This window comes from Tyto alba, unplaced genomic scaffold (assembly GCF_018691265.1).
Source record: "Tyto alba isolate M040663 unplaced genomic scaffold, T.alba_DEE_v4.0 Super-Scaffold_13, whole genome shotgun sequence".
Classification (NCBI taxonomy): domain Eukaryota; kingdom Metazoa; phylum Chordata; class Aves; order Strigiformes; family Tytonidae; genus Tyto; species Tyto alba.
In genome coordinates, this window is record NW_024881275.1 from 20,681,450 (window position 1) to 20,709,151 (window position 27,702).

Genomic DNA, 27,702 nt, shown 5'->3' on the forward strand with positions numbered 1-27,702 from the left:
GAGAGAAAATGCTCAAACAGTGCAGCTGGGCAATGAAGACAAAAGGGAGACCATGCTGAAGAGTGAAATAAGAGGGAGAGAAGATGAGAAGGTAGTTGGCACTGGCAGGTTTGTCACAAGGGAAGAAAACAGCATTAGAAAAGTAAAGTGTTAGGAGGATATAAATGGAAAGCGATACACAAAAAAAGTAAGAGACAAGGGAAGATTACAAAATGGAAAAGGAAAGAGGAGGCAGAAGAAAGGGAGATAGTGACCAATGTGACAGTGACAGATGCTTACACTTATTATTAAAACAAAGGGACTGCTGATCTTGCAAAGTGCCCACTTTCTGCTTCTCAGACCAAGACCTTGCTTAGTCTCCTTCAGAACATAAATCTATGGTCTCAGGAAAGGCCTCAGCAGATCTTTTACATGCTTGATGTATGTTTACTCCAATGCCTTGACGGACTGCACACTGGAGGCCTTCAAGTGTTCTCAGACCCATCTGAAGACTGGAGAATCTCTGACTTTCTTCAATGCTTGGTTGAGTGCAGGGAGATTTTAGATCCCATGTCACATTTATAGTATGCAGCTGTTGCTTTAGTGACATCTTGGCTTGGAAGTACAGGATAAAAACTGGTCTAAGTGCAGTTCTTCTATTTTTCTGGCTGTAATTAAATTCTGGATCTTGCTTAAGAGGGATTTTTAAGGAAGAACTGGAAATCAGTCCTTTCTGCTGGCATTATTCCTGGCTTATTTAATTTCCAATGAAGTTAATGGATGGAAAAAGGCAAAGGATAGGGAATCACTTGTAACTGTTCTACTTGGAGACCCATTTTGGGGGGAAACTCTGAAGAAAATGGAAGTGAGAGGCTGGTAGGTAAAAAAAAATAAAAATCTTTTATCATGTAACTGTGAATAGAAATTACTTAAAAATTTAAGTCACTAAAGCCCAAATCCCTGTGGAGACCACTTAGGAAGAATTACTTGACTCATAGATTTTATAGCCAGAAGGGATCAACAGATTGTTAGTTTGACCTACTGTTTAACATGAGCCAGAGTATTTTATCCAGCTAATTTTGCAGCTGGCCTAAATCTTGTCTTTCCTAAAGTCAGGTGATTTGGAGATTTGAGGGGATGAAGAACTCAGTGCATCAGTTAAGAGTTTGTCCTCTGGTAGTTTGTTCCTTGTTGTTTTAAATCTGTTGGGTTTATATTTAACTCCACTTTATGCAGCTTCAGCCTCTTTCTTGTTGTTGTTGTTTTGTTAAGCTTTTTCTGCTTTACTGGAGGCCTTCATTACCTATTATTTTCTTGATGTGAAAGGCGCTTATGAAGTGAAGGATGTATGCTACATAAAAAAGATGTGTGAAAGAAAGGACATCCTCTGTCCAGACTGCAGTAATAGCAGTGACTGGAAGGCTGAATATCTGTTCTCAAGAAAATCGCCTTATTCTGAAGTATACTACGTGTAGCTGGGCTCCCCTGCAGCTGATGTGTTGCTGTTCCAGTTTGCATCCAGGCATTGATGCTAGCAGGCTAGCGGCAGTGTACCAACAGCTCTGCAGTACGATAGAAGGGTAGAGCAGGCTGCCCTGGAGACAAAGTGATCCCAGCTCTTGGGACAGCTTTTGGCAATGGTGGCTGCCTATGTGGGATGTAACGAGACGCGAGAGAGAGTGAAATGGCAGGCTGCGTGAGGCTGCAATGAGTCAGCCACTCCAAGGGGACTGGAAGAAATGTATAGTCTGTATAGAGGAGCATTGGGCTGCCCTGAGCTGGAGGCAAGGAGTTCAGATTTCTGCAAATCCAATTCATCTGATGTTCTTGGCAGCCAAGGCAGGAAACTCGCAGCAGAGAGCTCTGGTGCGTGAGGAGTGATGACTCTCAGTCTGCCTTATGTGAAGGCAGGCCAATAGACGTGGTTACCATGTATTGCAACAACAGTCCTGAAGAGGGAGTGTAAACTAATAGTAGTATCCAGGGCAATAGAAATTGCTTCGTTTGTGATGAAGTGAGCAGTGCATTCCTATAGGCTAAAGTACTGCACAACCATTCACAGGAAAATTTTATGTATAGGTGTCTCACATAGCTAATGATTTTGCCCCTTCTTGCCAAGAGAGAAAAATTCAATGCGTTAATTAAAATTCTTCTTCATGCAAGATTTTTTCCAGTAAGTCCATCGTCTCACGATCTTCAAGCTGCAATTTATCCTTCTGTTGCTTCTCCTAAATACTGGGTTTGTTCTTCTGTACAAACATGGGGATCCTTTCCAGTCCCTTACTGCATCTAAGAGTTTTGAAAATTCTGTCTCAGGATTTTTCTTTCTCCTGTTAATGGTACTAATTCAGAGGGTTTGATATCTCTCCTACCAATCTCTGTTACTGAGGAGTATTATCACGGGTATTGTAGAAGCATAATTGTGAGATAACAGAGTTTTAGAGGAAGAAGCACTAGGTATTTTCAGGTGGTCACATGGTGAAATGTTATTAATACTGTGTAATTTGCTTGGAGTAGTCCAGCCTTGGAATTTGTGGCAGTATTTCATTGTGTGAAAAACTATTGTTGCTTCAGCTGCAGCATATCCATCTCCCTGGGAAGACTTCCAGCTTCAAAGGGAAATCTGGTTGTACATGTCTGAACTGTGTTTTTAGCTGCAAAATAATCTTTTCTGTCTTCTGGCTGTCCATTAGAAATGGTAATGAAAACATGGCACACGGTCCTTTCAGCTTCAGTGTAACCTTTCTTTTTCTCAGGAAAGAGAAGTTCCTCACCCCAGAGGGTAATTCAGTTACTGACACCCTTTCAGGTGCTTTGAAGGTATGCTTTGTTGGAGTGTCTGCATGCTAATCTGCAGAGTAAAGCAAAAGGACGGCACGTACCAAGGCAATGTCAAAAAATAAATACATTAGTCTCCTAACTAATGCATTCACAACTGAATCATACTAAACATAGGTTGAATTCGTGAGCTGAACAGTCAAGTTCTTAAATCTTCAGTTACCAAAACATGTTGTCATAAGAAAGCCTTCAGTAAACCTAACGTTACTGCTTAACACACAGGAGAAAAGAAACACTGGTAATGGGAAAGCAATATAACAAAGATTTCTGAACTTTCAGAAAAGCAAGCCAGAAAGTAAAAATTATGTATAATGAAATTGACGTTCTTCATTTATTTTCTGTGATCAAATGAGCTATATTAAACAGTAAAAATAAAGAAGTCCTAGCAATTAAACAGTAAAAATAAAGAAGTCCTAGCAATTGACGACCTCTCACCTTCACCCCATCCAGGCATTTTTCATACTCCTGGTTTATTTTTCCTCTGCTGCTTCCAAGTTGACCTCCAGATAGGATCCCAACCAGAGTTATGCAGGAAGCAAAATAGGACAACAGAAGCAGAAGAGTTATTAGCTGGAATGACGGTTACAAAAATACGTGCAAAGTGATTTAATCAGGGCTGTTCCTGTCTTGCTCAGATACAAATATTTTTATCAATGTTTGTCTCAGACCCTTTGGAAAATTTTCAGACACACAGATATCCTATGATAAATTTCTGTATTATTTCTTATATTTTCTCATGGCTTCTCTCTGACCCTTCCTATTGTTCCAGGAGGCCTTGTTTGGAAAATTTTAAGGCCATCCTCATTATTATTGATACAGTAATAAGGAAAAAATTTAAAAAATACAAATAAAAAAGAGTAGACTGTATTATTCTCCATATAAATTCTCCCTAATTGCATATGTACATGAAATGTAAGTTACTTCATATAATAAAGCCTGTTCTAGGGAGTATCATGTCCATTATGTGATTTAGTCTAGCTTAAAAAAGATGAAGATACACAATGGAAAGCAATTCACTTCTGCTGTTGTTCTTCCTCTGGCAATAGTAATTCCTGCGTGTTTTGTATTTTATCTAGTCAGCACGGGCTGATGATGGAGTACTGAAAGATACAGACTAAAAGATTAAAGGGAATTTGGTACCATGCAATTTAAAGTAGCACAGAGATCTGTACCACTCAGCTGCAGTAAACCACATTTATGGCATATGTAATATAGCAAACATTTTTCAGGGTTGTCTGTTTATGTTTTTCAAATATCTAAACATCTACACACATACAAGCATACATAAAGTGCCAACCAGGAATTTAGCTGGAACATTGTCACAAAATTTTAATGTATTGTTGGTATGAATTAACTTTTGTAAAAATCTACCAAGTTTTATATACATAGCAACTTATTTAAAGATTGTTCTATTTTATTGTTTTTGTAACATAAAATATATTCCATCACCTTGATGAGAACTTTTTTAAGGTGGGGGAGGGGCTTTTAGATTGGAGTTGAATTATTGTTTAGTTTGTTCCTCTTTTCTAATGATCTGAAGGTACTTTTGCTTTTTCAAAGGAAAATAATGGTAAGGGTTCTTTTTTTTCCCCTGATAATCTTGTACTGTGAATACTTCCCTTGCCATTTCCAGACATTTGCACTGATATCTGGGACAGCTCATTTGGAAACAAGAGTCTTATCTGTCTACCATTAACATGGGTTCCACCTCAAATCTTATGATGGCGAAACGTATTTTTGTATCTTCCGAAGAAAAGTCTGTGAATATGTTTACAAACTGCAAGCATACTTTATTTCTTTCTATAAATTTTCTGTTAGATCTATGAAGTAAAGGGTAACTTTAATCTTAGTGCTTCCTGAATTAAGACAATGTAACTGCAGTATTATTCCTTAGTATTTATTTATCTGTCTGTCACATGTAGTCATCACAGTTTCATATACCTCAAATAACTTGAAGCTAACGGTCTTGGATAACAGAATCAGTGCTGAAGGTGAAATAATTTTTTCACATATTTTTCCTGGCATGAAAGCATCCTGCAAATACTGGTAAAAAGCCAGTCTGCATCTAAATTGAGCTAAAAGGTGGGAACTCTGAGTCATGCTGACAAATTTTGTGCGATATAAAGTGTGTTTAACTCCTAAAACTAGGTGAAGGTTAAACGCTATTTGCTTGTAATCCAAGTGATATTTATTTGATAAACACCATTTGCCATATATAGCAGAAAGTCGAATTGTTTGGCACATTGGTACTGCTGTGTCAGGCCTACCCTACTACCACTTTTCTCCTTTATGCACTGCTGTTTTGCAGTGCAACTCATTCAGACCAGACAACCCGATTTTGCTTCTCTGAAAGCCTTTTGTCATTTCCCTTTTTATATCTTAGACTTGTAAATTAACGTGAATTAGGGAGCTTGGTAAAACTGCTAGTGGAGATGATCAGAGAATGTGACGTTGTAAAAACCCATTCGACAGGTTTGCTTCGCGTCTGCCGCACCAGCATACTTGCCACACCAAAAATTTCAGTGTGAAATGGACACTAGAATTTGGTTGTAGTAGATCTCTGTTGATTAGCAGAAGACATTTGCGCTTGACAAGGCTCTAGGCAAATAGTGCCCGTTGCGCCTTTTGAGCTTCTCAGTAACAAGAGAACTTAAGTTTGTTCTGCAGAAAGGAGTAGGATGGAAGAAGCACTACGCTTGGAGCTCGCGCCTGGGCCCTGCGCTTGGGGCTGCCAGCTTGCCATGGGAAAGTTCGAACCCGTGGTATTTTGCCCCAAAAGCTGGTCGGTGGGCCTGAGCTCCCCACGCCCTTCCGGACCAGCCGGGAGGAGGCCCCCGCGCCGCCCCGGGGCCGCCCCCTCGGGCCGAGCACGGGCTCCTCCCTCCGGTCTCTGACCGACAGACGCCGGCGGCCAATCGGCGCCCCTGCAGCCGCCACGACCTTTGCATGGGCTGACGCGTTGCCGTGGTAACGGCGGGACGCGGGAGCCGACGCAGCCAGGCCCCGCCGCCGGGGCTCCGGCCCCCGAAGTAAAGCAAGGACGGGGGGGCGACACAAATACGGGGTGTGGGGGGGAAATGCGATCTAGGTGTGTTGGGCTAACTTTGCTGTTCAACTGCTTTCTTCCGTAGAGGGCAAACGGAAACAAACGGCAACATCAGAGAAGCCCAGATCTTGTGAAAATTAGGAATTTTCCAGCCACTCTTTGGAGCAAAGGTAATGTTGAAGGCGTTAGTGATGCCATGCCTTGCACGGTCTCTCGAGCACTGGATCTGGAAAGGGCTGTGGACTTTGTTAGGGCAGGAGGGCGGTTGGGTGAGGTGGCTCTGTGGTTTTCCTTCCGCCCTGACATCCAAGCACCTCTTCTGCCCAGCCAGGGAAAACGGGCAGTTGGGATCCTCTGAGCTCGGACCCCAGTTTCTCACCTAATTACCTTGTGAAACTAAGGGGACAGTACTGATAACACACCTGGCCTGAACCTCAGTAAGCCAAGGGCTAAATAACGCATCCCTGTCCTCCTCCTGCTGGGTTAGTGCTTGACACCCAGGTACCAGCTGGCCATATTCCTGCAGAGCTCAGCGGCCCAATTACAAATAAGTAAAATGGTTGATGACCAAAGATTTGAGTGACTTTCTCCCCTCAGATCAGCTAGCTGGTAATAAATGAGTGTGTAGTAGTGCTTACTGCATTTATGCTCTGGAATTTCTCTGTTCCCTGGCAAAACCAGTGTGTGAATAAACAATATTTACCAGGACAGATGTTCTGATTTCCTAATGTCCCACTTCACTTTTCTTGGGAAGTGGACTGAGTTCTTTTATGTGTGTGTTTTAAGGGACAGAAGAATAGAATTGGAACCGTCATGGGCAACCATTTGGATATTGAAAGCTAGAAATGTTACCCTGTATGGAAGATAACACTACCTGGAACATAATTACTGATTGTCCCATATAATAGAAATGACATCTTTCAGTTTCTATTCCTGGAAAATACATGGTGCTCAACGGTAATGAGAAGATTTACTATAAAAGCCAGAATTTTTTTGGCTTGGAAAACACAAGAGAAACAGAAAACTCTGCAGCTATTTCCAACTGGTTTATCTTCAAGCCGATTACAAACTTTCTTCTTAAAATACTCTCAGTGAACTGATTGCTCAGGTTATAAATTGACACCATTGACTTCATTACAAATATATTTATTTTTAAAACTAAATTTCCTTTACTATTTACTTAATTACCTAGGATATTGATCTACAATAGGATGCACTAGTTTCTAACCAGGTGAAATTACACTTACACAGTCAAGAGCTTAGACATAAATGGGTTTTTACATGTGTCTTCATTTAACCCACATTATCTGGGGATATTTCAGGCTTCTATTCCATATGTATTTCTGTTGGCTCATGGAATTTAATAATATCTCTAACTAAAGATTATAAAACAGGAAACGGGACAATATAGACAGATACATAGATATCAGTTTCAAATATAAAGTGAGAAAAAGACCACCATTAACATAACAAATAAGAGAATCACCAGGGCCTAGTGATACGAGGTAAAACTTAATGAAGTTTATCAGCCATGTTCTCTCACACCAGTTATAAATTACTGTTGGTCTAATCTGAAGGAGACAAACAATAATGTAAAATAATGATGTTTTTAAGATTTGTTACAATTTTAAGAATACCCTTAATAGTGAGTGTTCCCCTACCAGTAGTCATCATCAGCCTTGTGTTATAATGTCCTTAAGTCTCACACTGGATATGATATAGTCCTCCTAGAACACTGATTTCTGTAACGAGATTTGGTAGGTGCTCATTTTCTTTTTGTGTCACTACACCATGAATGATCTGCAAAGTATTAGGATGTACTGTATTGTTCATGCAATATACAATGATAAGTATTTAAGAACTTCTTGCTAGGTTTACCAACATTTCACAGAAGAAATGGGATGACCAGAGTTTTGTTGTTCTAGACATTTTCCACGGCAGATCATTTCATCTGCTTGTCTAGATTCCCTTTATTGTTTTTCTGTTATCGTGACCTTCTGCTCGTCATTTATTTTTCATACTACTTTTAATAGTGGTGTATCTTACTGAGAAAAGGAGTTGCCATGGTAATCAAATTATTTAGCTGAATATCCTGTTCATAACAAAAGTGTCAAAAACATTAGTTACGAAGTCACTTGTCAGCAGGAGCACTTCCTTTCTATTGAAAGATTAAGGTTGATTTACACTCTGAAAGATGAGAACGTTTACCCCTTCTGATTGTTTTACCCTGCATTATGTAACTGTGTTAATGCAGGTTATTAAGAAAAGTGTCTTTCCTGCACTGAATCACTCTATACTTCCAGTGACAGGCTCCCAGCACATGTACGTTGTCATTTGTCTTCAGATTTCCACTGACTTTTGTCAGGTAGTACAAGCTGAGATGCCTGGATTCTGTATTTTGAATCAAACAGGCTCATAACCAATTATGCCTTTATCCATCCACCTATATTTTTCCCCCTAAAAGATCAGCCTGCTTTCTTGAAATTATTTCACAAATTGCATACTCACCATCAGAATCACTGGGAATCAGCCAGATTCTGCACACATCCGTCCCAGAAATGGAAATGTTGAACAAAGCCACCTGAGCTAGTAAGTACATGTAGTTCACTTTGAGCTGTGTGAACTTACTTGCTTCAATGTCTGCTTGCTCTCATACTCCTGTGCTGGGGGCAGGGTGAACACACCCAGTCTATTCATTTTTTGATGCATAACTGACAGGACCTCTATGATTTGCATAAACTTAAATAGCACAGGTCTACTGCAGTAACTAATGATGATTAAGAATGTGATGCATATTATCCCCAGTGTCACCTAAATTGGGAATATGTCTATGCTGATTTTTGCACAAGAGTGTGGAAGCAGGGTAACATTATTCATTTAAAATATGAAATGAGTGTGATAAATAATTGTGTGTGAGTAAAACGAAGGTGATCTTCACCCTGATTAAGTTGTAATGCATCAATAAGTAAAATATGAAAAGCAAGAACCTTGTTTGTAGACCAGAAAAGATATCTAAGAGAATGGTGTTATTGGATCAGGTCCAGAATTCTGAATTTTTAAATTCTGACAGATTTTTTGAACTAAAAATGTTTAACTTTTTCCAGATATTTTTATTAGTGACAGTCATAATTCCTTCATATAAAGTTATGATTTTAGTCAAATCAAAGGAATTATTTCTTATGTTAGTGCAGAGGAGGACAGTAATGCAAAGAACTTCTGGGTCACTAGAACCACTCTCCAGCTTTCTCTGGCAACACTATCATAAACGTAAATGAAATAAAGTTAAATAAATAAAATAAACTTAATTACTGCATAATTATACGTAGGGTCTCCTCAAATACCAAGTATACAATGACTGCTATTGACATCAGTGCATTTTGTACTGACCCATAAAGTTTTAGGTAGGAAGAGAATCAGATCCGAAGAAAAACATGGGCATTTTAATAGGTCAGAGGAAAATTACAAAAACCTTTAACTAGGTTGATTGTCTGATTACAGAAAACACCTTAAATAGATCTTTATCAGAATAGTATAGAAACCTCAGTGTTATATATTTTCCTTCCCTTACATTCTAATGGACCTTTGCACACACACACACACACACTAGTGATTTCTCTCTTGTGTAAGTGATACAGGTACACCTTTGAAGAAAGTCTTATTTTTGTCTATCTGACACTTTAAACAGGAAGGGAACATTCTTGTTAGAAAATCCAGACAGTTCTAGACTGTTTGTACACATCAGAAAACAGAGGCTTTTTACCTTGGTATATTTGGGTTTGAGTATTCTTGCCTTGTCCTTTTCGCTGATTGCATCTGCATCCATGTTTAATGGAGGCATTACCATCAGCCTCTGGGCTGCAGATAGGATGGGGGAGAAGTGCTGCTATACGTGCAGCTGATCCTCTGATGGAACAAGCTTCACACTTGGATGTCTCTGAGTGTGCATTACTCATAAGACATTTAAGCCAGGCTGCTGTGATGTTAGACTTTACAGACTTACAAAGTCCTGAAGTTGCCAGAAGTGGGGGTACATGCCAATATTTGTGTGTTCAGAGCTTGCAAATTGTTTCTTGAGGTAGGAGGATACATAAAAACATGGGTTGTGCTCAGCTATGACAAGATAAGCAACCTGATATCTAAAACTAATGATTTTCTACATCTCCATGGACTTTATTTAAGTTTAAGTCAAATAATAGATTATTCTTTTAAAATGACCAAAGAAAAAGACTAGTCTCTAGGACAAATCAAAGGAGACTCCTCCAGCCAGGAACTGTGGAGAAAATGCAGTGCTGTGCTGGAAAAATGTGAGGGTTTTAATGTGTGGTTAATTTGCTAAAAATGTTGTTGGAAACATAAGAATGTTTTTCCTTTTATCTTTCAGTGAAAAACAGATCCAACAGTAAGATACTACAAATTATCCAATATTTTTGTCCAACTTATGTTTAAGTACTTTGTCTTAACAGATTTCTAAAATGATTTATAATTGAGCTGTACAAAACAACATTTAGCACAAGAGAAAATACAGTTTAAGATGTTGGTTTAATTTCAGTTGTTTTCCTTTAAAGAATAACGGGAAGCCTCATAGAAAACATTTTATTTGGAAAAAACCTGAAGCAAGGCTTTTTGGCACTCAACACAGATGTCAAGTTTTGTCCTTTCTGACACCTTTTTTGTATGTAAATACAATGAAAAACTAGTAGAAGGGAGAAAAAAGACTTACCTTTACCTTGACTGTAAAGTTAAGGATCAGCCTTAGGAAATCCTGTGACCATACTGATTTAGCATTGGGATGCTAAAAAATCTAGATTAACTTCCTCCTCTTTCTGACTTGCTTTGTTATGCTCAGTGGATCACTCATCTCTCTCTTTCTATATCTTTTGTCATCTTAGACTGAGTTGTCCTTCTTTGTCTTTTTACACTGTCTGGCCCAGATTGAGAAATCAGGATCTCGGGGTACTATTGTAGTGCAAGAAGTTGTGGCTTGTTGCTTCTCATTTAAAGCTGAGATATTTTAAGTTTATGTAACAGTAAAGTTACGTATTACAACTGAAATAACTTTTCTTTTAGAATACTTGTGAATTTAGTCCAATTTACATGAATCACCTTTATTAAATGACCCACATAACAACTGTGATGTCACAAACAGGAAGCTTATGACTTCAAGCACTGAGTGATAAACAGGCAGAATGAGTATACAGTATTGAGTGTAGTACTGAAGGCAAACAGAGGGAGAACTTCTTGGAGTGTAGTGGGGATTTGCATAAATGTGGGCTTACACAGCCATGAACTTTTGAATCTGAGATACTGGACTAGCCAGTATCTTTTTGCAAGCTAAAATTAGTTTATTCATTTTGGACACAGGCAGCCTGATCCATAGCTGGGCTTCCACCAAGCTGTTGTATTTGAATGTCACCATTTTGGAGCCATATGTTTCCCCCCTTCATTTAATGTGTATCTGTGGCCTGTCATACACTTCCTCAGGCAGAGCAACCCACGCAGACATTCTCATAACTCCTGTTATGCGAGTCCTGATTTTGTAAGCACTCTCCAAATATAGATGACATCTCCAAAGAGCCTCCTGGATGTAAGCCACTGCCACCTCAAGCAAGTACTTCATATAAATCGTTTTCATAGCTTTATCAAGCACTGTTTCAAAAATAGTAAAGAAATCATTTGTTCCTACTATTTATTTTGCTTGTTTATGGTCCTCTCTCAAAAATCCAGATGTGAAAATTGTCTCTGCTTTTAGAGGGAGTCAAGCATGTCAAAGGGGTATTTCTTTGAGATGTGTAAGCTTGAAAGCTCTGTGACCTTTGTTTCATCTCTGTGTTTGTCTGCTGCAAAGACTTATCTTGTCCCTTTCTGTGCTGGCAGATGGGAACTGTGACAGAAAGCCAGACATATAGTTTAAGTGGAGTTACAGTCTGATACAGCTGCACATGGAGAGGCTGTGATATCAGTCAGCATTCACAAACTGCACATAAACAGATTCCCCAGATTGTCACAACTGTTCCTGTACTTTGTCCATTGAATAAGCGTGGTTGCATCCTGGCAGCGGGAGGCTTCATGCAATGTGTTCCTCCACAAGGTAAACTGTTTTTTTTCAGCTGGGAGGTCTCCGTGTGGAATTCTAGCTAAGTCAAAAGCAGTAGTGTTGAGGATTTGTCGGAAACAGCCAATTTAATCCCCCAGCTAGCTCAAGTATGTTTTGTTCAAATCAGTCAAGGAATCCAGGTTTATAAAATGACCTTATAATGGGTTTTGAGGAATTGTTTACATGAGAGAATCAAGAGAGATGAAAAACAGAGAGGGTCACTCTTCAGATGCATGCAGGAAATAGGAAACGTATGTGTCAACTTTGCTTCCAAGACCCAACACTGACGTGAAAGAAGACATAAAGGCCATTTCAGGGAAGAAGTTTCCATTGCCTGTGTAGGTTAAATAACACATGGCAGCTGAGAGAAGACAGCATTACTGAAGCATGGATAATAATGCTATTGTTTCAATTTCTGGTTAGGATAAGTTTAAAAATAGTGTGCAAGGGTTCCAGTTCCCTCTTCAGGACAAGAAGATAAGAAACGTAGTGAGCTATTTGCACTCTTGTTATTCTGTTCTCATGGTAGTGCAAGTTCTGGATGAAGTGAAGCTCTTGGCCTGATGCTTAACTACCCATAGTATTTCACTTGTTTTTAGTTAAATTGAACTCATCCATTAGTTGCAAGTGCCCTGTCACAGCAGTTCATGAGATTATTTTTTAATTATTGTACTCAGTGGAACTGCAGACGAGAGGAATGTTTTCCCACAGCTATATGCAATGATCAGCTGTACCTTCCCACTTTATTAAATAACATGTTGTAAAATTTTTAAAAGAAAAAAAAGAGAGTAAGAAAGTTTTATGTTTTGAAAAGAAGTGTTAAATTCCAATCCTGATTTACTTCCACATCTTTACCACTGAGTTTGGGAAAAGAAAATTTTAACTGCTCATACGCCTTCTCATTTCACACTGAATTTATAGGAAGTTTCCAAATAATAACAGTCAACTTGGCAGGAGTAAATGTAGACCAAATGGTGTAATCCCCACAAGAAAGCATAATTCTCTTATGAAGTATTTACAATAGCAAGCATGGAAGTGCAACAATAGGTTATATTGTTAATAGGCTGTTTATAACATCTTTTATTGACTCATTCATTCTCAATGGTAACAGATCTAGTCACCTAGCATTCTTCATGTGGCAGGCAGTTCAATGTCCGCTGTTGCTTTAAGAATCCTCTCAGGTAGCAGAAAGTATCGTTCTGACATAAACCAATAAATAGGACATAAATAGGACCTTGCAAAGTTCAGAAGTTCCCTGAAATGTAGCTGAACTTTCTGATGGTCCCTTCCTGTGACCCTCCAATAACCCTTATCTCCCCTGCCTTCATGACCCTTTAATACTTCCCTGGCTCTCCGTTCGTTCCCTTCATCATCCTAAAGAGCTTGGCTACTTCCCAACTTGGATTAGTGCAACAGGCCACCCTCCTTGGAAACTGTCCCAGTCTTTGAAAGGGCCTTGCTGTAGACTAGCCTTAATGCTAGTTTGGAAATGTAAATTTCACATGATGTTGAACCATTCACCTAACTGAATCACATGCCCGACCTAGGCAAAACTGGCAGACTCCTGCAGTGGCAAGTTGTGGTACAAAATCATCAGCTTTCTGTAAAGTTAAGATCAGAAAATTTAGGCCTTCTAGAAGGAAAAGAAGGGAAAGACGTTGAAATTTGTTCTACAAATAGCTTCTGTAATACTTTCTATGCAGCAAAGTTTTTTGTATTAAGGGAACATTGATGGTGAGGGCAAAAATTATTTCCTTAAAATGAGATAAGACCAATTTGAAGCCAGCTGGCTGCCCAAATATTATTAATTGCTACTTTCCAAACTGCTTGTAACCTTTGTTTCTTTGTTAGTTTATAGTATGCATTTCCACTAGATATTTCACAATTATACATTGTGAAGGAGTCAGACAAAAAAAGAATTTTTGATATCTGAAACAAAAATTCCAGTTTTGTGTATCCTTTAACATACATCATATGCTTATCTGATAGCTTCAGACATTAAAGGATGCTACAGCCTTGTACTTTACTATATTTTTCCACAAACTGCAGTTATCTAATAGAGTTTTAGAGGAGATGTTAATTTTCAGTGCAAAGTATAATCCTTCAAGATTATAAAGTACAAAGTATAATCCCTCAAGTGCAAAGTCCCTAAAGAATTTTATATTTAACTGCTAAGTGCAACATGCTTGTTCGCAGAGATTTTTTCTAGTACAAATCACAGATTGTCTCTGATGGTCTTCACATCTTCCAATTTGTGTACAAACAAATCTGAGCTTCACAGGAGATTTTGTAAAAGGAGAAAGTGTCACAAGTGTACTTGGAATGTGCAACTTTGGGAATAGTTAAGCAAGCAGTGTGAATGCAGCAATCTAAACAGCTTTCTGTGCCTCGCAAGAGGATGACTAATCATATGAACCTGGTGACAACTTGTTTTTTGCAGTTGCCCACATCCTTAAGGTATCCCCTAAAATGTTTATGAAAGAAACAGCTCAGTGCTTCTCAGTGGCACAGGCAAAGTCTAAGTTTATCATATTAAGGCTTATGATAAAACTGTGTCCTCACCCTTGGGTCTAGCAAAATGTAGCCCCTGGATTCAGAGGTGATGACATGACAAAAGAGCAGTTCAGAGCAGATCCAGGTTGGTTGGTGGCAGCAGAGAAAGTGACCTGAGGTGGGTCAGTGGGAACTCTGGGTAGATAAATTTGGGGGTTAGGAACCTCCTGAAAGTGTGTCAGGGTTGAGATAAAGTTTGGAATATTCGGCAAAGGCAGGGTGACTTTTAAGTCAAAGGAAGAGCTGCTAACTCCAGAGCAGTGGCCATTATGACTTGACCCTATCCTTGGTGGCAAAATAAGCAATAAACAGCTGTTTCTTTTATTATAGATAAAGTAGACAACAATGACCTTGCTGTCCTTGGCAGTCACCTATCTATGCAACCTCTTGCTTGCTTATGACTAGAGCTAGACTGCTAGTTATTTTGTATTCTTTCAATAAAAACAGTGTCTACCATAACACACTTACAGACTGAATTTTATTTTCTGATCCTTGGAGGACCAACACAAAAGATTGTCTCTGTGAACAATGAACATTTAAGTGATACAACACAAAGTTGTCTATATACAGGGATAGACTACAGATTGAAAAACTGAAATGTATTTAGCACTGTTTTCTGGAGACTAAACATCCACATTGCCCTTAGCTTCTCCTCATATGACATAAGCTTCAGCCTTCAAAGCATCTCAGTAGCCCTTATTGATAAACTTATTGATCTATTTTATTAATATCTCTCCTGTACTGGGAGAATCAAGACATTTCAGAGAATTTGAGATACTACCTCACAAGTGTTGAGTAAAGGGGACTGATCATTTCCTTCAACACGAAGACTCGGAACATTTTCCTTGCTGACTGTCCCTTTGGAGACTGGACATTAACATCCCTCTACTAAGGGATTGATTTTCATTGCTCTCGAGACAGGGAAATTATGTTTAACTATCAATGTAAATGGCCTAGAAATTAAAGACTGTGTCATAAATACCAGTTTTGTCAATAACTGAAGATAAAGCATATTGATTGTACTCAAAACTACATGTATTTCAGCTGCTTCAACTTGTGCAAACCCATCTTCTTTCATGTCCTTCATGACATCCTCTGAAACTAGAATTTTGGATTTACATTGTTCAGCTGATCATTAGGGGTAGGATATATTTGACATTATTTGTCTGCTATTTAAAAATATAAAAGAGTAGTAAGGTAAACTGATCCTTGTGATAAACCACTGGTTGGTAACCTTAGCAAGAGAGATGGTGTTTGTTAATATGTACTGATTTAATTTGTTTCAGAATCATGTAAAACCAAAAGGGGAACCAAAAGTACACAGAAACCCTCTTTCCCTACTGAAATGGCCGTTAGATGCAGTTTTCCAGCTTTGAAGTCCATAGTATATTCCAGCCCATGAAACTGAACTAAGAAGATGGAGCATCATTCTGAATAACACACTTTCTCAAGCCCTTTATATGTAGGAGAGAGAGAAGTTTCCTGAAATGCTGTACCCTTCATGGAAGCAAATGTCAAGAAAAAGAACGTGAACCAAACCTGTAACGCTCTGTCAAGTGCTGGTGAAGTCCCTGCTAGTGGCTCTGGCATCTTGCCTTCAGAGCAGGTTTCACCATTTAACGTGTCAGATCCTCACAGAATTTTGCCCAAAGTAGTACATCTAGAAGCTGGACTCCAGAAAAGGCGACCAAGCACTGCAATAATATCAAAACAATCAGATTCTTCAAACATGTTGCAGACACCACTGAACCGGCCCGTCATCCCACCAAGAAGACCTCGCTTCAAGGTATGCTATATCTGTGGCAGAGAATTTGGGTCACAGTCTATTGCTATACATGAACCCCAGTGCCTAGAGAAGTGGCGTATTGAAAATAATCAGCTACCAAAGCATCTGAGAAGAGCAGAGCCGAAGAAACCTGAGGTCCTTACTGGTGGTTCATGTACGCGTACAGCTGAAAATGAGGCAGCTTATCGTAGTGCTCAAGCCCAGCTTCTGCCCTGCGAAAACTGTGGCCGAACCTTCCTTCCTGACCTCCTCATTGTGCACCAAAAGAGTTGCAGTGGAGGTAGCAGCAGTGTGGGGCTGTCAAGCTCTAGCCCCCGTAAGTCTGGTAAAGCCCCAAGCTCTGGGTTTGGCTCATCAAGTGATCGTGCATCTAGGACACACCAAGGAAGGAGCAGAGCTGCACCAGGTGTATTAGACAAGGTAAATTGCTAAGCATGTGTTGTATGAAAGGGTGTGGATGCATGTTGATGCTAGGCACTCCAGTGGAGACTGGGTTCACATCAAATTTAAAATCACTTTCCTCAGAAGGTTCTTTTGGCTCCGTGCAAATGTTTCTCTGCTGAATAGTAGGTAAAGCAAAGGGTAACACTTTGTGCATAAGGGAAACTACTTATTCCTGTTTCTTTTGAGTTTCCTGTTGCAAGGGAATAGTTGGTTTCTCAAACTCTGTGGTCCTGTGAAAGTTATGTCCCCAAAAGGGACCATTGTGTGCTAGAGTTCCCTAGGAGATTCTGTTGAGCAGCTTAGTCAAGCTTTGAATATTATATGTTTTACCAGGTATTAGGTATTTTTGTTTAGATACTGTGAAATACAATGTTCCATTATCCTGTAAGTATGACAGTGATTTTAATTTTTTACCATTATTCTTAACCTTGGCATGGAACACGAGTTTACTGAGGACTGCATGTTCGAAGTCAGTAACTTAGAGTATAACAACAGCAAAATAAAGAAGACTGCACATTTCTTTCCACTGAATTTGAAACAAGATCCAAGAATAAAGAAGCTGATTCACATTATCCAAAAGCTACACAAAGTTTTGGAAAATGGCATATTTTTTCTGCATTTGTTTCTGCACAAGCTGTCTTTTGGCCAGGAGTTTTGTAAAAAGATAGATGTCTAAATTTAGGCCCAGTGTCTAAAATAAAATGCTGCATTTATTTTTTTTTTTTTTTTCAATGGGGGTTGGACTGCTGATTGCCTACATCACTTTTGAAGATGGGATTTAGCTTTCTCAGTCACCAAAAGAATGCAATGCTATTCAGAGCATTTCTAAAACATTTTAAAAGTCAAAGCATGCTGTATTTCAGTTTTCCAGCTGCTGAATAAAATTAAGATAATAACATTACCATAACAAGCATGAGAATAAAGAAAACGTGAGGCATTTTTTATGTTATGGTATTTGAGGCCACTAATCGATACATATTGGCAAATTAGGTCCACTCCTCAGGTCTTCTATCAACAAGTTTCAAATAACACACAATCATTTCAGCTCAAAGTGATGCACAGGTGCATCTGTAGCTAAAGGAAATGGGATATTCTTCTTGTGTTACACGGCATTGTATCATTTACCAAAGAACTGGCATTGCTCTAAAGGTTCAATGAAAGGCATGGGTGTGAAGCAGAAAGTTTCGTCCACACATAATTCTGTATGTTTAAAGAAAATAGGAGGGAGAGAGAGAATGTCCATAATTATAATGTCATAAAAAACCAAGTTTAGAGTGTGGTTTGGCATTGAGAGTAATAACTCCATAAAAACGTTGTCCTCTTGCACAACATATCTGCTCCCTATGTGGATTCAGTCACATCTGCTGACTTGTTGAACAACATTATTGCCACTTTTTACTTCTGTGAGCTCTGCAGAGCCAGAGTGAAATGTATTCAAATCTGTTCTTCCTTCTGTGTGAACAACAGGTTTCCTCATTTACTTCTAAGCAGTTACAGTTCATCAGTTGCAGCAGAACTGAGGCGGCTGTACAGCTTGCAGTTTGTAATGGACTCTGAAGGACTTTATTATTAATGATGATTTGCAGGAAGGGATGATGGATTTTTACCTCTCTGAGGTACTTTATCATCTTTAGAGCTGTCCTTTTGTACAGAGGTACACATTAAAGGTAGAGATAGGAATGGAAGGAGTGAAGGAACTATCCTGTGATCCCAGGTGCTGTTCAGGACTGGCATACTGCTTCTAAGAAGTGGTCAAAGGAAGCATCTTTTCCGCAGATTTAAATTCTCAGTGTGAGGGTCTCCACCTCCACCTGAAAGTTTTGAAAGGTCCACACATAGAAGGATGTTGAAAAGCACTAAGCTCACAGGACTGCAGGTTCGCTATGGGACAAGGTCTGAGTCTGTTCTACAGTCTTCATCTTTTTCCAGCATATGGTTTTAATTTTGTTCACCTCACCAGCTATTCAGCTGCTTATTAATTCTGTTAAAAAATACCAGTAGTGGAGTGAAATGGCAATCTGCTTTTGTCCTGGCAGGAAAGCATTTGGGGCAGTCCATGTCTCAGTTAACAGACCTACTCACTGTGACAGTGAATTATTTAAGTACCTGTTTAAAGTCCTGATTCAGCAAAACATCAGAGGGAAGGAATAACTGAAAAAACCCCAACCCTTATATAAGTGTGTTTAAGAACCGTAGTGCTACTGTCAAATTAATGTATGCAATGAAATATATCCTAAATTGAAAAGCTGGATTTTCCTCATTTTAAAAACAAATATCTGATTGTTTTGGTGGTACACCACGCGAAAGGCATTTTAACTTTACAACTACAAGCACTTTTGCCTTGGTGCCTCCGTGCTGGAGCTCTCTCCCCTAGCAAGTGCAGGAACAACTAGACCAGTATCATTACTGACAAGCACTTAGTCTGGTGTTAAATATCTCTAGGGCTGGAGACTCAACAGCTTCTATATGCCACCTCTTCCACTAACTGTCCTCACTCCCAGAATGCATGAACACTTCTGAGTTAATAATGTCTGGCTGTGTAAATCAAACAACAGCCTATGCTTAAGAGACTCGCAAGGATCACGTAAGCTCAGAAGTTCTGTTTTGGATTCTGCTGTGATACCTCAGACAATGGAAGTGATGTCTGGAACTAGAGCAGCGTGTGATTTTTATTCTTTCATGAAGCAAGATGTCTGCTACATAGTGAATATATGTGTTACAGTTTTTTTGACAACAGATAACACTGATCCTTAAATCCTATCAGATGTGTCACTAGCATCTGGTGCTGCCATCTGCTGTTTCTTCTTATCACGTTAACTACCTAAAAATAAGCTTTCAGTGATCTTCCCTCACAGTACTGTAATGCATTTTAACACAACATAAGTCTTGAAAGCTCATGTAACAACAAAATGTTCATGTTGAATCTTGCTCTAGAATAAAGTCATCTGGTCACTTGGTAAAATGAAAACTCCTTCAGATGCTGTGTAATTCTATTGAAGGCGAGAAGTCAATGATAAACTTTATTTGCCTCAGTTGCAGCAGTTTTGAACATCTTCTTAGGACAATACTGACAAATATATGTGTAAATATAGGAAGTTAGATGAGAATGGACAGTGAATGGATCATTTAAATGAAACATCAGTGTGAATGATTGAACCTTCTGCTTTTACACAAATGCCATGTTCGTTATATTGATGTATTTCTATTAAAAGGTAGCACATCAGGAGTAAAATGGGACATTCTAGCGCTTCCAGTGGAGCAAAACCTTTAATTACCTGTGTAACCTGGCAGAAGTTCCATATATAGGCATATGACCAATCCTAACGTTAGTCTGCTGTTCTGTTGGGGCAGTGGCTGAAAACACCCCAGAAGGCTGTGAAATGCACCTTTGGATGGTCATGAGTGCCACACCACAGATTGTCCCTGTCTCTTATGCAAAATGCCTCTTACTTTACTGAGAGGAATGTGTGAAAAGGGCTGCTTTCATACAGCTCAATCTGTTGCTAAGTGTTTGTACCAATCTTTTCCTGAACCTCTGTTCCTTGGGCAATTCAAGCCTGTGACAAGAGCTCTGGCCTAGAGCAGGAGGCCTCCCGTCTTCTCATTAAAATACATGGGTAATTAAACAAGAAAGGCAGGGGAGGGTGCAGTCCTGGATAATAAATATTTACAGAGGGGAGTTTGGGAGTCAGTCTTATTGGGTGTACTTAAGAAGAAATTTAAAGCTTTGTGCAGTATGGGAGGGTTTGACCTCATGTAACACCAAAACAGCAGCCTGGGGCTAACCTCAAGTAATGTCAGGTCTATTGAAAATACACAGTTGCATAGCCCTCTGAGCTAAATAACTTCATTCATGGTCATGCAGACATACTTAGCAGTCTTGGAGAAAAAAAGAAAATACTGAGACACCAGAGGAAAGCCTAACTGCACTGTTAGGTATTTGTACGTATTTTTATAATAACACATATCCTCAGGAACAGACCTTCCCTACAACCCTTTTTAAAAGTGAAAAACAAAGCAGTGAGCAGACAGCCTAGCCACTGGCCTGTGAGTAGTTTGGGTTGGAAAATTGTGGTGATTCCAAAAATAGTTTAGTTTCAAACTGCAGGCCTCCAGATGTGACATTTGGGATAGGCACACTCTGAAGACAAAAAGAAATGAAGAATAAACATCATCAGCTGTAGAAATTCCAAATAAAGCTTATCATATCTTGGGTTCCACTGTTAAGCAACAAAAGAGCTGTTCCTACCAATTGTAAGGATATTCTCCTTCAGGTTTTATTTTTCAGCTTTTTAATGTGCGTATATTTGCAGAGAAGGATTTGTGTATATAATTTGATGTGTGGTGATGGTTCAAACTCGCTACATTTCTGGAAAAAATAATTCCATCCTTATAGTGATCTGATTCCTTTTAATTAATTCTGGTCTCTGCTATTGTTTCTGTACAGTTTTTAACTGTGGAAGTTACAAAACGGAGACATTTCTACTTGAACAGAATTCTTAAGCAGAATTTTTTTCACCAACTAAGATCTAGTTATTAATCGATCCTAACTGATAACTTTTGAAAACAGAATATTCTGTTTAGTTGCAGGCCTGGTTTTGCTCAGTCACAACACAAAAACAAGCTATAAATGGTCTGTCAGAATCTGGAGGGATCACAGTACTGCTCATTCAGTCTCTAGGTTTTCAGGTGAGACTACCAAAAAGAGCGTCTCAGAACTGTGGAAATGTATCCATATTGGATGGAGATCACTAACTTTTGTCTCTGGCAGTTGTTCAATAGTAAGACATCACAATGACTTTAGAACAAGTGTAATGGATTTGAACGAAGCAGTCAGAGATAAAAGGCTATCTCTATTCACTAGGGAAATATTTGTAAGATAAAAACTATTTGATTTTAACAATGATATTTCTGTATGTCTGTTAAATTTCTGTGGGATATTTAAATTTTTAAGTGATTTTTGACCTGTCTCATATCAGGACTTCAAGTGCCCTTGAAGCTATACCTTTGTTTTTATTAATCTGCTCCATCTGGTGGAAGTGTTTGTAACAGTGCAGAATAATCAAGTGTGATTTTCATTTGTACTAGGATTCCTTTTTCCCATTCTGATAGTATGTAAAGAGCCCCTACAAACCAAATGTAAATCAAATTGCTCTGTCCTAGTTTTCAGCCAATAAATAATCTATTTTACTGAATGTCAGGAAGCTAGCTAATGAAAAGTTGAGAAGAAAATGTGGTCCCCATATTTTTACACCTAGCATTTTTTTAGCAAACCATTTCTAAAATGCTATAAACATACCTATAACAAGCACACACACTGAAATGAATCCCCTGACATCAAGAGTTTAGAGCACAGTATCCGTATCTAAAGTTCTCCAGAGCCTGCAAAAGACATACACTACCTTCAAAAGACTGTATATCTGGACCCAGAGTCTTATATCCAAATCAGACAAGGTTTAGCTCAAGATCTAAAGTAAGGAAGTAGGCAAAAATTGATAGTGAAAATTAGAGGGCATTCTTAAAACAGCTGTTATTGAGGAAGAGAAGGTGTTATATATACGTTGGGGTGTTTTTTTAATATATATATGTATATAAATACCTTGTTATCAAAGATGGCTAAGGAAATGGTAAGAGGACGAAAATGTCCTTGGAAAGACTGTCTTTGGATAAGTTATATTTCAATTCACTGTGAGAACTTTCCAGATGAAGTCCAACTTTTCCCAGCAAAAATACACTTTTTAGAGTAGTATTTCTTCATGTAATTGAGTTTACATGTGTGATACAGGAAAGAAAGCTTATGCAGATTGTTCACTAATGACATTTTCAGACTGTAGCATAAATTCAAGAAGTGCTGCCCAGAATTTCTTGAATACACTGATGGGCTGACAGAGGGAGTCATAAGTGCTGGAACAGGTTACACTTTGTCTCACACAGCAGCAGAGGAAAAAATGAAATCCCCACCTCCCACATTTGAGTGAGAAAGTCTTCCCGTGTTTCGTCTGGCATGGCTGTCCCTCTACCTTTAGGAGGGCAGGGAATAGCTCATCTCTTACTGGTATTCTGCAGTCAGGAGTGGAGGAAGTGCTGGCAGTTGTGAAACCCATCAGTGTGTCTCAAAGTGCTGTCTCTGCAGTATGTTTTTACACGACTCCTGGAGCAGGGCTTGTACTGACACCACGCCTAGCCCAGGACATGCCTAAGAACACAGCTGAGTCCATAATCTGCAATACCACATTAATTATATATTTTTCAAGCTTAGAATATGTATTTGTGGGGTTTGGGATTGAGGGATTTTTTTTCTTCTGTTGAGCTATTTTTCTCTGCAAACAAAAGCAGATCTGCAGTGCAGAAACAAGTACTTGCTTAGAGTCGAGTTCTGCCCTCACTGAAGTCACTGGCAAAGTTCACACTGAGGCATTCAGGATAAACAAGCACCGGTTCCTATTTTGCACCCCTATCCTGAAATATCCTGGATCAGATTTAATCCTTCAGGGACAAGAATTCCACCAGTTAATTGATCTGTGGCAGAAGTAACACGGGGTTACAGACCACAGTCACAAGCTTGAGAGAGCCACCATCACTGTCCAACTTAAGAGAGATGCTAAAGCTGGACAGAGTGCTTTAACCGTGTTCTGCCTCAAACCTGGGTCTTTCTGCTAATATACTAGATAGCAGCAGTTCAGCTGAGGAAGCTTTTGTTGCTGCTTTCCATGTTACTTCTGTTTAGTAGATTAAAAAAGGGCTTCAACATTTAAGATGGATACTGTACTGCAACAACTTGATAGCAGAGGATTTCTTTCTGCACATGAAGACTGATCATTTCCATTAATGTGTTGGTGTGAAAATAAAAGAGCTAAAACCCACATAGTTAAGTATTAATTAGGTGACACACATGAATTTTCAGCCCAGTAACTGCAGAGGGAGCCTACCTGTTCCAGGTGGCCAGTTAATGAGGCAATACAAGTTTCAAGACTTAACCCAGACAAAATAAAACTGTTAGAAACAGTTACACTGATTTCACAGACATGAATCAGTTTCTTAATCTACATGATTGTTTTCATACAAAGGTGTTGTGATTCAAAATTAGTGTTGAAAACAATATTTATTTATTCTTCACAATTGTTATTTGCAGGCACAAGTGGTAAGACGGCCACCAGCAGTGATTTGTTACATATGTGGCCGTGAGTATGGAACAAAATCTATTAGTATCCATGAACCACAATGCCTTAAAAAATGGCACCAGGAGAATGACATGCTACCCAAGCATTTGAGAAGGCCAGAACCCAAAAAGCCTGAAGTCAGTCCCATACAAGGTAAGCTACAGACCAAATGAGGAAATAGGAGGAAGAAAGTGAGAGGAAGGAAAAAAGTAGTTTGACGCAGTGGCTTAACAGTTTGCAAGTACTTCTCCATTTTATTCCAAAGAGAAGGTAGCCATCATGGCTTGCTTTAAGCTTTCTGGTAATTATCCTGTTCTTTTGTGCTGCATCCGTGAGAAGAGTAAGTCATTGCCTTGCAAGACTCACCTCCTGGGACAATTCTCTTTATGTGTCGGTATGTTCTGAATCAAAACACAAAAAGATTAGCAACCTGCTTCACAGCTACATTACTACCTTCTGACTACTTTCAACACTGTAGACGGGCATAATTTAAAATGGACAAAATCATCCAAGAATAATGTGCAGACTCTTCAGGAAACATGGGGATAGATACTTCAGCCAGATTTTACACTTACAGTGTCAGTTATAAAAAAAACCCCAACATTAGCACTTAGCAGTGCTAAACAGTGAGTGGCCTCAAAAATAGCAGTTCTGTGGTAAATGAAGAAATACAATACTAGATGCATGATGACCAGTAGAAAATGAGGTATTTTTAAAGCCTACCTATAACATATACTGTAGTTTCAGTTTTTTATTAAGATATATTTATAGAAAAAAATGCAGTATCTTCTACGATGAACATCCAGTGGATGTTACTGGTCCCTTTTTATTTACAAGCTTTAGAAGCTTGCTTTGTGAGACATTATAAACACAGTGGGAAAAAAATATATATAGTATAAACCAAACATTTTATTTCTGCCAACTATGTGTGTTTGCTCTTTGGGTTCTGTTTTGTAAGATGCCTAGATCCCACTTCTTCAAATGAATGAAAACTGGCAATACCCATCACTCAACAGAGCTGGGCTCCCATATGTGTCCCAAGGGTGTGTGCTCACTGTAGGACCAAAAGGAAATTTTATCTGTGCTTTGCCTGGAAGCCGATCCCAGGACTTCTCCATTCCTACATAAAGTTATTTCACCATTTCAGCTGGATGCTTTCCCTGGCCCTGCCAGCTGCTCTGAGCTACTTTGTGCCAGGTTTGGACCACTTGCTCACAGGCAGCTAATTCACCCACTTTTGGTTTGGTTTGGTTTGGTTTGGTTTGGTTTTTTAATATTCCCCATAATTTCCCATAGTTTCCCCTAGTGTCTGGAAAAGTAGACAAATTCTCCTACAACTCACTGTGAAAGAATCATACACTAGATCAGTTTACATCAGTACAAAGAAATATGGCCCAGAAGAAACAGAGAAGAGAGAAGAATCACAGAACACTAATCAGCTGTTCAAAATAATAGTAATTGCAGCTCAAATATTACCAAGTCAGGATTTGGTTAACAGATGCCAAGGAGCAGAGTTGAATGCAGTAAAAGATAGGTTTAAAAGGCATTTTTGTTGTATTTGTTCCTTTTGTTGTTAAGCTCTTTTTAATTATTGCATGTTGGGTGGTAAAAAAGATGGAGAAAATGAGAATTCCGCCTGAAAGATGAGGATGCAAAAGGACAGATCAGGTTATTTTGAAATACACTATTCTTATTTTGAAAGAGTGGAGCAGAAAGACAACCACTCTTTGAGAAAACAATCTAGCAGAAGGCTCCCAGATATGAATCAGAAAATTGTCTCAATTATGCAATGAGTCATATCAGGCGCTGTGCATCTCCTATGAGGTGTTGTGTGCCCACAGTTCCCCAGGGGACACTGACCTGCTTCCAGCATCTGTCCCTAAATGCCTGCTGATGCAAGTCTGATCAGTTCTGTAGCTTGAGTTAAAACTGTTGTTCCCCCTGCAGTTGCCTCATGCTCCTGGCCCGGAGAAAATAATCTCAGTGTTGTTCTTTTTCCGTAAGATTTGCTCTCGATCATCTGGTAAATGCTATAACTGACCTTGAGACCACATACACGTACTGCATGTCTCACAGTTTCTCAACTTAGGGAGGAGGGATTACCCCTGTTGTTGAATGGAACAGGCAATGTTCAAAAAAAGCTCAGAAATATTAACTGCTTACATAAAACTTTTTATAACTTACATAAATCTTCTTCTGAAAACTCAAGTGTCACAGGAAGACAACCGCTGCCCTGATTACACAGTGTTTTGTTTGTGGAATGCCTAACACATGCCTGCAAGGAGAAAGTCATCTCTCTTTTTTTTTTTTTTTTTTTTTTTTTATATTCCATAAACTTTCCAAAGTACAGAAAATACACATTCATTTCCTGCAAGCAAAGGGGATATTTGTCTCAGCCAAGAAAAGAAACACTACTTGGTTGCTCTTCTAACAAAAAGAACATTAGGAACAGGCATATTAAGAGATCTAAGGCATATTGTGGTTATGTGAACCATTGGATATGAATCATATTAAAACTGTATGGGCCTTTAATGAAGAGCTCTATCATGTGCCAATGACAGAAACCATGGAATATTTTTAAATGCACAAATCCTTGTCTTTTAAAAATTGTCTGCTGTTAACAGTTCAAAGACAAAAACATTTTTTTAGTCTTTTTCTATATTGTCATACCATTTGAGGAGGGTGAAACAAATACATCTTCAAATCAAACCATGTACATTTTTAATGCATGCACTTCAAATGAAAATTCTTAAAATCTAAATCCAGGTATTAAGCAATCTACCTGGTCTTTTTGAAAATCAGTTTGAAACAACACTATATGAAAGTCCATTTCAAGATGAAAGTAAAGAAGAGGTTTTTTAATACTCAAATAAAATTTGAAAATACCTCTGATGTGAGTGTTTGAAGAATGTTCCCAAGCTTTCAGAGCAGTCACTCCTCCTGCAGTGGAAAATAACTGAGGGTAAGACTGAATTAGTGTTTAGATGATGATAGATGCATCAGTGCAATGATCTCTCTAGAAGCTGTGGCTTAAAAGAACTATAGGTTTTGTCTGTAAGGTTATAGACTTACCTAAGCTTTAGTCCACTTATTGGCAGAACTTGCATACATTTCAATAGGAAGAAAATTGGGGCTCTTGTCCAGAGCAGTACAAAGAGCATATTCTCAAGTATGATACGCTCCTGCCCATTGCCATGGTCATATAACACATGGTCATTAAACTGAACTTGAATTAAAGCCAAAAAGTGAAATTTGCTGATAATTGTATGTATGCAAAGATGTTAATAATTAGCTGAGAATGCATATCATAACACACAGCATGATGTTTTCTCTGTACTCTCATACAATACAAAATGATTCAGTTTGAAGTTAATTTAATTCAACCCCTGGGACAAAAAGCAGAGTCTTTTTTATATATTTTTTACTCTTTTGCTTCTTTCTTTTCTTTCTTTTTCATTTGCAAAAGCAATATGGTTTGGTTAAACTGAAAGGCTCAGTCAACAGGTATTTCCTGAAAATATTTTCCATAAAGAGTTGAATGTGGGTCTCCAGAATGAAAGCTGATACTTTCTTTTTTTAATTTTCCAGCCAAAGGTTTCTATGATCTTGATTCTTTAAATGAGGCTGCCTGGATCAGCGCCCAGAACCAGCTAGTTCCATGTGATATTTGTGGGCGTACGTTTCTTCCAGACAGAGTGATCGTCCACCAGAAGTCCTGTAAACCGAAACCTGCAATGTGAAGTGGATGTAACACACACGCATACATGTACATGCATGCTCACACATGTGTGCTTGCACATGT

At 38.8% G+C, this 27,702-nt stretch overlaps 1 protein-coding gene across 2 annotated transcripts; it reads left to right on the top strand.

Annotated features, from left to right (window-relative positions):
• Positions 1–5,789: 5,789 nt before the first annotated feature.
• LOC104366934 (zinc finger protein 474) lies at positions 5,790–27,672 on the top strand. Of its 2 annotated transcripts, XM_032984076.2 has the most exons (5): positions 5,790–5,846; positions 5,949–6,033; positions 15,797–16,716; positions 23,873–24,053; positions 27,489–27,672. In XM_032984076.2, the coding sequence occupies exons 3-5, from the start codon at positions 16,012–16,014 to the stop codon at positions 27,638–27,640; spliced, it is 1,038 nt and encodes a 345-aa protein (XP_032839967.2). In that variant the 5' UTR covers positions 5,790–5,846; positions 5,949–6,033; positions 15,797–16,011; the 3' UTR covers positions 27,641–27,672. The 2 variants fall into 2 exon arrangements, with proteins under 2 accessions (XP_032839967.2, XP_032839968.2); XM_032984077.2 differs by lacking the exons at positions 5,790–5,846; positions 5,949–6,033 and adding an exon at positions 11,896–11,951.
• Positions 27,673–27,702: the final 30 nt, after the last annotated feature.

Excerpts from the sequence above, each read along its gene's own strand:
- LOC104366934 (XM_032984076.2), top strand. The coding sequence starts at position 16,012 with ATGGAAGCAAATGTCAAGAAAAAGAACGTGAACCAAACCTGTAACGCT. Across the intron at positions 16,717-23,872 it reads CACCAGGTGTATTAGACAAG|GCACAAGTGGTAAGACGGCC; the intron begins GTAAATTGCTAA and ends TGTTATTTGCAG. Across the intron at positions 24,054-27,488 it reads TGAAGTCAGTCCCATACAAG|CCAAAGGTTTCTATGATCTT; the intron begins GTAAGCTACAGA and ends TTAATTTTCCAG.